Source organism: Elaeis guineensis, chromosome 1, assembly GCF_000442705.2.
Source record: "Elaeis guineensis isolate ETL-2024a chromosome 1, EG11, whole genome shotgun sequence".
Taxonomy (NCBI): Eukaryota; Viridiplantae; Streptophyta; class Magnoliopsida; order Arecales; family Arecaceae; genus Elaeis; species Elaeis guineensis.
Genome location: NC_025993.2, coordinates 164,485,222 through 164,495,953, shown reverse-complemented (window position 1 = coordinate 164,495,953; position 10,732 = coordinate 164,485,222). Strand labels below are relative to the sequence as shown.

At 36.5% G+C, this 10,732-nt stretch overlaps 1 protein-coding gene across 3 annotated transcripts; it reads left to right on the top strand.

Annotated features, from left to right (window-relative positions):
- The first annotated feature begins 392 nt into the window (after positions 1-392).
- LOC105060481 (ADP-ribosylation factor GTPase-activating protein AGD12) lies at positions 393-10,030 on the top strand. 3 transcript variants are annotated; one of them, XM_019845811.3, is made up of 11 exons: positions 400-566; positions 898-1,098; positions 1,181-1,247; positions 1,682-1,759; positions 2,988-3,072; positions 7,072-7,147; positions 7,650-7,813; positions 7,898-8,030; positions 8,202-8,318; positions 8,454-8,549; positions 9,520-10,030. In XM_019845811.3, the coding sequence occupies exons 4-11, from the start codon at positions 1,732-1,734 to the stop codon at positions 9,799-9,801; spliced, it is 981 nt and encodes a 326-aa protein (XP_019701370.1). In that variant the 5' UTR covers positions 400-566; positions 898-1,098; positions 1,181-1,247; positions 1,682-1,731; the 3' UTR covers positions 9,802-10,030. The 3 variants fall into 3 exon arrangements, with proteins under 3 accessions (XP_010942504.1, XP_019701370.1, XP_010942505.1); XM_010944202.3 differs by lacking the exon at positions 898-1,098 and having other exon boundaries at positions 393-566; XM_010944203.3 differs by lacking the exons at positions 898-1,098; positions 1,181-1,247.
- Positions 10,031-10,732: the final 702 nt, after the last annotated feature.

Here is a 10,732-nt window from a genome sequence, read left to right as displayed (position 1 = left end):
AATCATATCTCAAAATATTAATAAAAATTAAAATAATATTAATAATATTTATTTAATTTTAATTTTATATTCAGATTAATTTGGATATAAATAAAAAATAGATAACTGATCTTTATTTGAATCTATACGAAATTTTATATAATTTTATATAATATTTATTAATTATTAAAAAATTATAATTTTATAAATATATTATTAATTTGATTTATTATTTATTTAATAAAAATTTTGATTCTATAATTATTAAATTTTATTATTCAATTTATATAAAATATATTATCCAACTAACATATAATTTTATTCATATTTTCGATATAACATCTATAACTATATTTTATTTATTATATTAAATAAATATAAATATAGAAATATTAGCGCCCAATTCGTATCCAACCCCACTGTTATATGTTTGATATGTACGAGAACCGGACACCATTCCCATCCCCGATAGCATTCTTTAATATTGTTAAATTTGTACATCGCTTTTGAAATCATCGAGCCAAACTCTTTATTTGCGGAAGCTCCGCGAAGGGATCTCGAACAAATCCTCGTCAGAAAAATCGCAGGTAAGATCGAGCCCCATTGCAGAAATTCCTCAGCTCGGATGTTTTCAGTACGCTGATCCTTCGGGCTTCGATCTCTCTCTCACCCCTTCCTTTTTTTTTTTCATGCGTGTATGCGATCTTTGATCTCTTAAAGACCTGATCTTTAGTTTTTTAAAATTTTGATTTTGTCAGTATTTGGCCGCATTTTGCGAGGAATTCTGTTCACTTGATTCGTTGGATCTTATCCATCTCGAGTAATTCTTGAGAAGGATCGCTTTTTCTTTCTAGTTTCGATTCTTGTTTGTTCCTCTTTTTTTTCTCGAATAATTGCAAAAAGATCTCATTGTGGCAGTTATAAGTGATTACTAGAGATCAGCAATAACTTAGATTGCTGCTGAACGCGTTTCGGTGTGCACTTTTTTCTATCTATTTGTCAATCATCAATGCGAGGAGCGGTGTTTTCTGATGATTCTAAGATTCTTATGTTTCCAAAGCTTTTTTTTTTTTTGGATTAAATGATCGCCAACGAAAAACATGCGAGGAGCGGTGTAATGTATGTACCCTATTATCTCTCTATACGTTATTTATTTTCTTTATTAATAGGAAATGTAATGGATACTTTGCAAATGGTACAGGACTCGTTGGAATGGTGCTTCTGATTTGGCTTGTCGAATTCTTGTTTTATGCTTACCTGACATTTAGGTATATATGTAACTGAGTATTGATTTTGTTCAAATGCCAACCGTTAAAACTGCTTGAATGTACAATTTTAGGGCAATTCTTTTTTCGTGGTGCACATAGCGTTTGATTTTTTTATTTATTTATTGTGGTTTTGTTGAAAGGATTAGACTGAGTTGTGTACTGTCACTCTTTGTGGATCAATTGTATAGATATTCTTAAGCAAGGTTGTGCCCCTAGAAGTCTGAGCTTTTTTCTTTCTTTTTTTTTTTTTTGAGCAAAAATTTTTGACCTTCTCAAATAAGAAACTGCATAAAACATCTTTCATTTTCCATCATCATCATCATCTCTTATTAGATAGGACAAGCATTACAAGCGAGCAGAGAATGCATATTCTTATAAGCTTGAATTCCTTTCCTATTGTTTATCTTTAATTGATCTCTTCTGTTCCTTGAAAGTGCATATTGAGGTAAGCTCTGTTGGGTTATCGAGGTTTGCTATAGGAGGGATGAGCGAGAAGGAGAAAGCTTCCCCAGGTAAGATGATGATTATCCTCTGCGGTGAATTTTCATGGGTAGCTATTATTTGCGTTGATGGTCAAATATTTAGTTGAATACATAAGTTGAGATACAGGGTAAACATTATACATGAAGAATGAATATCACAGTTTATTGAACCCATAAGTGAACCATAAGTTTTTAAGTAGCAATTATCACTTGTTATGGAATCTTGATAATAGATGTGGGAGAAGCTGTCATGTGGCAGAATGCAAGATTCTGTAATACATTATCTTACTTCTTAATCACTCTCCAGGTTAGTTTGGGTTTATGTATCACGATACAGGGGAACACTTGGGGTAATTGTAAAAGCAGTTTCACAAGCCAATCGATCACTTTCTTTAGCATTTTATTAAAAGTTAAAACTAATCATAGATTACTAGGATATGAAAGGATACTGTAAATTAAAAAAACTATGCTGTTAGTAATTAGGTGCTTTTTATTTAGGGTTCCTCAGGAGGACTGTGCAGATCTGGATGCCAACACTTGATGGGCTTTTATGGAAAATACATGGAGGATTGTCATAGGTAGTATGGCAGCATGGAGTGGAGAGGGGGGCAGGAGGTTAGCAGCTTAGCCTGAACTGATCCCAATCCATATCTCACCAGCATTTTTTTCAAAGGCACCCAGTACGTAACAGCGTAGCAACAAAATTACCCCACCTTCCAGAGTTTGGCTAACTGATCCTTTGTTATATTGTTCCCACAGAAGAAAATAGACATTTAAGCCACCACTCCTCAAAAGTCCAAAATGTCAAAATCAGGACAAAGTAATCAATATTTCCCCCTTAATCTCTTCATATTGTTGTTATATGTGCTTTTTACTTATTTTATTGATGAGTAATCGCCTAGTCTGAACTGAATTCTTGAAATCATATCAGCTGCTTATCAGCATGAAGCATTATGTGGCAAAAGTCTCAAGGGCTGCAAAACATTGCCATTTGCACATGCTTAGCATTGGTTTCATACAAAAAAATGTAGTCTTAATGTTCACTAACATGGTTGAGCAAATGAACAGGGTTTTAACGAAGCATGTACATAGACACATTAAAATAAGATGTTTTGTTTTCTGTATAAAATTGGCATTTGTGCAATTATTAGCTTAATGTAATGATTCAACAATTATCCATATTCTCTGTTTTTCTAGTTCACTTGGCCTAGAATACTCTGGATGGCTTTGAATTGTAACTGTGGCATTCTCTGAACAGCTAGTGTAAGAAAATTGAAGGAGTTATTGCATATAAGGGATAATCGCTTTTGTGCAGATTGTGGTGCTCCAGATCCCAAATGGGCGTAAGTGCTTCTATCTTTTACAAATATGTATATCCATAATTCTAGAATTTCAAGCATTCAAATGTAGCTTATAATTATTTATAGTGAATAGTTTCATTTTGTGCTTGTTTGAGATGTTCCAGATGTTAACTAAATCTTGAGAAAACACATAAACCCATAACGTATGATGCCACATGGAGTGAGGCCAAAAGCCCATACATGCGTGTGTAGAAAGAGAAGGAGAGGTAGGTGGAGAACAAAGTGATTACCAATATTGAATTCTTAAAATAGTTCATCTGATTGTGGAAGACTGGATATTTAGCTCCAATTGTGACGATAAAGAGAAGCGGGAAACATGATGCCCATATTAGAGAGTAGCTAATTAAGACAAACTTCTGCAACAAAATAAGACTTCAAGATGCTCAGCCTTGTCAAAGCGGCAAACAAATCATATTTGTTGCTTCTTGTTCTTTCAGGAGATAGGAACATTACTTTTGGAAATCACAGGTCCATAGTAGATTAGTCTACCAATTAGTGAAATGACCAACCGAGTCAACTTTTATACATGCATGAAGCTTTAGATAGATGCAGAAGACAAGAAGAACAAGCAAATAATGATCCTGCAAGGGGAGCAATGAATGTAGGCAACACAATCAAGGTGAGAGATGGTCGAGTACACAGGACCACCAATGAGCTAATGATACTGAATCTGATCTAGTCGTTGCTATTAGGACAAGTGTTCGACTGAAGCTCTATCAGTTTGTCAGAGGTATGACATATCGCTCAAGCAAGCAAGACTGATGAGAAAAATTAAGAATATACCCTAAGACCTAAAGATTATTGAAGAGGGCTATGTTTCTTCATTTAAGAGTGACACTATAGATGCTCTTTGATGAGAAAAAGTGAAAACACCATCTCCAAACATGAACATATGTTGCTATTAAGCAATGTGATAACAATGCCATGGGGAGATTCTTGGGCACAGGGAGGGAAAATTGGAATACACCAATTCTTCTGCATGCTAACAGAAATCATCAGCTAACTTGCTATTTGCTTTAAGCATTAATGTCAACAAGATTATTGGTAAGTCATGTCAGAGCAGACAACTTAAAGGAACTCCCGTAATAACAAGTTGTAAATTTTGAAGGAAATTCTGGTAAACTAGGAAGTTAGTTTGCTGGAGGGAACCTATAATTATCACATTATGACTTTCTCCTTTACATTTCCATCGAAAAAGAAAAAAAAGACTTGCTCAGAGCAGCAAGAAGAGAAGAAACCAAAGATACTTGTTGACTCTAGTTCACCATGAATGAGAGGGTACAATCAAAGTTATCAGATGCGAATTTAACTGAATAAATTTTAGATTTACTTATTTATTTTTTATTCTTACTGAGTCTGAAGACCGGGGATTCACCTCCCCTTTCAAATGTTCTTATCTCATGTTATGAATTATTCTTCAAGCACTTCTTCAGCCATCTAATTTTGGTATTTTACCCCCTTTTGCTCAGAAAGGATGAAGCAACTAGCATTTATGTTCATTGAACTAATGGTATATCGTTAAAAATCATGTGCAGAATGCAGAAATTATGTTTGCCTGATGGAAAGTTTCCCTAACAATGATTTGACTACCCTTCTGGTCATCTCTATATCTTCTTAGTGATGGTTTGTAGATTACCAAAGTGGTTTGCTATCCTTCATAATGATGCATGGTGACCATTGAGCTTGTTTTACATTTTTCTAGCAATGGACCTAATGGTTTGTCATGATCCTCAATCATGTCTGATTTTTTCTTGAAGGTGGTCTCTGATCATACTTTAGATTTGATATTTTCTGATGATAGCTTGTGATGGCTGTCAAGAGCCCACAATATTTCCATGATATTTTGCCACAACTCAAGGCTGTCCAGCATTTTACTAATAACTATTTGCGGTAACTTTTAGGTTATCAAATATTTTACTAAACTTGTCTTGGAGACTCCTATCCAATGACTTGATGCATAAGTTAGGAATCTCCAAATCATATGATTTTCAGTTTGCAAGCAATTTAGTATGTAACCTTCAAGGGCTCGGATCATCAGTGTCAAATCTTTCTTCCGATTTCACCTAAACTAGATCCGACTTGAAATCTGGTTGACTGGTCCTAGCTTAGGTCTCTCTGCATATATGTATATGTATATGTATATGCACATATACACACACACATACCTAATTATGTGTATATATGTATATATTTATACATATACATACATATGTCCATGTATATTTATGTGTGTGTCCATGCTGTGTGCCTTTGCATGCATGCACATGTGTGCGCATGCGTGTGTCTATACCTATATATCTCTGTGTACATATACATATGTTTGTACATGCGTTCATGCATGCATGCTTTCTTGCTTGCTTAAGGCATGTCTATACCTATATATCTATGTGTACATATACATATGTTTGTACGTGCATTCATGCATGCATGCTTTCTTGCTTGCTTAAGGCTGGATACCCTCAAATGCTTAATCTTAATTTTTTATCACAATTATATCGAGCCATACTTTTTGATAATGGGCTGGTTCTGGCTCAGTCATACCCAAAAGAAAAAAGGGCCTGATCTAGCAACCCCAAACCGTATATAAACAGATCCACAGGCTGGCCCACTAACATTTCTACAGGGTAAAACCATGTGATGTATGACCTCTCGAGATGCCATCCTTTAATTGTACCCATGTTTTATGCATTGCAGCCCAACAGATCTTCAATTCATGATTCACAAATTATTTGAGTTTGGCAATATATTTTTTGAGAAGAGGTGAATATGATTTTCTTCAATGACTATTACATATCAATAAATAGTATAAGACCTACCTGTTTGGTATAATGCTCTGATTCTGAAGTTACTCTTATCTGAAAGTAGTGGTCCAAATGCTCAAATAATTCATTCCATGAATTGGTGATTTGGCCATACCATCCCATACTGACGCTATCATACCGTACCAAGCCATATACCTAGGGATTCATGTCCCAGTGGGATGTCCTATGGGACACCGGGATGGGGTACCATCCCATGTGTTGGAACAGGCTATCCTGCTAGCGTCCCAGCATTCCGATCAGGACGCCTTGAGGCATCTTTTGTCCCAAGTGTTGGGATGGGGCGAGATGGCGATGCGTCCTGTTCCATGAGAAAATCAAGACAGTCTCGTCCCACGAGATTTAAAACCTTGCATGTACCGACACTATGATAGGATTTTACTGGTATAGGGTCCGGCACTGAGATGACGAAACTTGCATGAATCTAAGTAGGTCAACATTGTACTAATCATTTTGTGATCACACAGTTTTTTTTCCCCTCCATAATGTATGACTGCTATTTTGACTATATATTTTGTTCAGAGTGAAGATGCAAGTGCGCAAAACATGTACTACATGCAATGAGAGAAATTATTGGTACCATTAGGGAATGGAGATAATCGGACCTGTTGTAGGTTTGCGGGCTGCCATGGCTGAATGCATTGCAGCAGGAGAGTAGAAAACATAATAAAAGAAGTGGAGAGGATTACTTTAGATTATTGGATACTTACATTACATGTGCTCACATGCACGCACATGCACAGATACTACTACATTTACACTGCATAATATTATTATTAATTTAAGGTTGACCCAGGCCAAGAGTGGCATGTGCCTGATCTTACATGTTTTGGGCCTAAAATGCTGATCACAGCCCTGTCAAGAGCCTGAATTTACTTAGCCTGAGCCAAGCCTGATTACCAACATTTTTGTCATGGACTTATTTCATTTATCTCCTAAAAGTCATCTAATGTCACAATATGTTGTTAATATATAACTCGTGGTCATTGTCTGCAACAATAATAACTCTTTAAAGTCTGAAAAACAATTTGATCAACTGGTGATTCCCGTTGAGTGCCTCAATCTAGTTGTTGTAATAACCTTTTCCCCATCAAAGGAAAGCCAGAGTATAACCTTATGGTAAGATTTTGCATTTTGAGTAATTCATTGCCTGTATTTTCAGGTCAGCGAATATTGGGGTGTTTATATGCTTAAAATGTTGTGGAGTGCATAGAAGTCTTGGCACACATATTTCAAAGGTAACATATGTGGTGCTTCTCATGTTTGTTTTGACCGTTGATTCAGCAGTTTCATTTTTCATGCTTCATCCTATTATTGTTCATGGCAGCAATTTAATATCTTGGTACCATCCTTGTCCATACCTAATGTTTGAAGTTCGTCGAAGAAGATCGAGTTTTTAAAATCTTGAAATGTTAGATAACATTGTTTCAAAAATTTACATAAGAAATAAAGGCTACTCCTCCAAGAATGAAGATCAAGTAAATGTATCCAGGCTCTACACTCACGCCGCCAGTTCATTGGTGAAATGCCTTATTTTGAAGGAAAAAAATTTAGAAACTCTACTGAATACATGGTTATGTACTATTTTCTGCATGTATCTTTTGACATTAGTCTTCCTTCTAGTAGGGAATTTATCTATTAAGTTTTAGCAATGCTCCATTTTGTTATAAGAAAAGGCTCCCAATTTGTTTATTGTTTCTGCAAGTTTTAATTCTTGTTACTGTTGTCATTGACTATCAGGTTCTGTCCGTGTCATTAGATGAATGGACTGAGGATGAAATTGAATCTATGCTAGAGGTGGGTGGAAACTCTTATGCCAATGCAATTTATGAGGCTTTTCTTCCACAAGGATATTCCAAGCCTAACCCAGACGCAAGTCATGAGGAGCGTACAAAGTTCATCAGGTTGAATTTATATTAGATAGTCAATGTCTTATTTCTCATATAATGAGATTATTGTTGATGTATAAGCACTTTTTCATCCAAAAGGTCGAAGTACGAGCTGCAAGAGTTTTTGAAACCAAGTCTACGCATTGTTTCTTCAAAGAGCTCTTCCAGCTCTTTCAGATCTTGTAATTCTGGAAAGGATACAGAAAGTGGGTTTGATTTAGATCTGAGTCAAGTAAGGCTCCATTTTTTACATGTACTGTTATTTTAAAATTTTAGAAGGATTTTCGACACTCTTTATGTTATTTGTCATTGCCCCTTGGCATAACTATGTCAGCTGACATTGTTGGGTAGGGTCTGTTTCACCTGTCAATATCCTAATCACGTGGTTTTGGAGTTCTCCCAGGCTGGCATGGAAGAGTTCATTGGAATACTGAAGGTCAAAGTTATAAAAGGCACTAACTTAGCTATTAGGGATATGCTAAGTAGTGATCCTTACGTTGTCTTGACTCTGGGCAAACAGGTCAGTTATTTGCAAACATCGAATCATTTCTTATTTTGGGGAAAACAATTTGAAATGTGTTTCTTCAGGAACGATTATTATTCTTAATTTTCCTGTAATCATTCTAAAAATTCATAAGATGATGGATACCTGCAGACGGGCCAGACAACCGTAATTAATAGCAATTTGAATCCGGTTTGGAATGAGGAGCTGAAGCTAGCGGTTCCTAAAAAATATGGGCCCTTGAAATTGGTGAGTGCTTCTAAATATGCCCTTATTTTCAGTTCTTCTGTTTATATCTGCCCTGTTGTACAGCCTACGGTCCATAGTTTGATCGAATGTATGTCAAAGATGGTGACAGACACAGAGCAACCAAGCAAGCTGATTACGGCCACCCCTCACCATCCGCACTATCCCTTGCAAACTTCACCACCTTTCTGAAGTGCCACCCTTCCTCAACCCACCATGCCCTCCCAAGCCTGATTGTTTTGATTTGTTCTCTCATCACCTTGAGCAAGGAGCCCACAGAGGACTTAAGGACCCCACCCCACTTCTAGCATTCTTAGCCTCAGGCGGCGATCACCTACGGTTGAGTTAGAGAGAGGTAAGAGAATTAGTGCTTTTGCAGACGGTCTAAAAAGTGGTCCTTGATGTGGCCAATGCTGTGGTCATGATCCTGGAGAGGATGGTGAAGCTAACGTAGGCCAGTCAGAGACAGAGTAGAGGACGTCAAGGAGGGAAGAATCATACCCAATGACAACTAAGAGCGGCAGAAGCTGGGCTGTGGTGTAGGACAGGATTGTCCAAGAGGAATTGAGCAACCAGATGTTGTTGGAGGGAGCTGGATCATCTGGTTGAGATAATCTAGTAGTTGTTGTAGTTGGAGACCTAAGGGAGGGTGGCGAGGAAGCTCCACCATGGTGAGTTGGTAGGGCATGTAGGAGGAATAGGATAAAAATAAATAGATAAATCAATCAATCAATCAATAATACCCACGCTGTTGCACTGATTGAAGAATATTTGCCATGTTAAAAATGTACTATAGCATGATTTCCTACCACCTTGTAGAGGCTAATGACCTAATAAAAGTAATCAATACTTCCTCAGAAGCTAATGTAAATTGAACCTCTATTATTTTATATCCTGAGTTTGTTAGTTAATGTTCTTTTGAGGGTGGTTTTTTTTTTGGGTAACATTTTATCCTGTTTCTCATTTGTTACAGCAAGTGTTTGATCATGACATGCTTTCCAAGGATGACTTAATGGGTGATGCTGAGGTTGATCTTCAACCAATGATCACAGCTGCTATGGCATTTGGAGATCCAGATCTTCTTGCTGACATGCAGATAGGGAAGTGGTTGCAATCGAATGACAATGCCCTTGCTAAAGATAGCACCATCAACATCGTTGATGGGAAGGTTAAACAAGAGGTGTCACTGAAGCTACAAAATGTCGAGTCCGGAGAGATAGAGCTTGAACTGGAATGGATTCCTTTAAGTCAGTAGACAAGTCATCTCTATCGTGATCGATTGAAGCCCTGACTCTATTTTCTGGTGTTTCGTCACCTTCTCTATGCAACTCTATGAAGTGGTATATTTCGCTACACTAATTAAATGTCCCTTTTCGTTTTGAGAACATTTTTTTTTTGTTGGAGATTTTCTGTTGATCATGCCTTGCATATGTAAGGTGCACAGCAGCTTTCTTGAATAAATGTTTGATATACTTTTAGTTGAATTCTATCATAACATTTGAAATCACCATTAGGGTAGGATTGGGCAGGTGCCTCCTTGTACATGCACAATAAACTTATGCTGCCCCATGCATTACCAATCGAAAGGAAGAGATCATGATCAAATTGTTTATCGCATTGATTTTTCATGAGATTTAAAAGAGAATCAGATGATAAGAATTGAGGCTAGTAAGCAGTTCTTAGGCCTGTATGATATATGGGTTTGGTTTATAAGCTTTTGATTGTAACATTCATTTTGACCTTGTATGTTTATTTGCTTTCAGAAGAGATCTTGTATGTTTATTTTTGAATTATTCATATCTTGGTTGGGATAATCTTATTTCAGTTCTATGTTTGTGATCCTATGCTTCTTTAGATACCAGGAAGAATGTTGATTCATGTAACATCTGAGCTATGGCATGACGGTTAGCTGCAATTAAAGAGATGTTAAGACGTGTGTATAACCAACACATCATTTCAATAACTATGTTCAGCGAAATAACTGGAAGAAAATTCTTTACAACTTTTTTTTTTTTCCTCTTATCTATTCCTTAAAACTCACCAAACCCTAGACCTAATCTAATAAATATATAGGAGACAAGGCGCCTTAGGTGAAAGAGATCATGCAGAAAATCAGGAAAAGAAAGAAGTGTCATGGACTTGTCCTCCAAGAAAAGAAAGGAACGGAAAAGGAAAATGGTTAGATC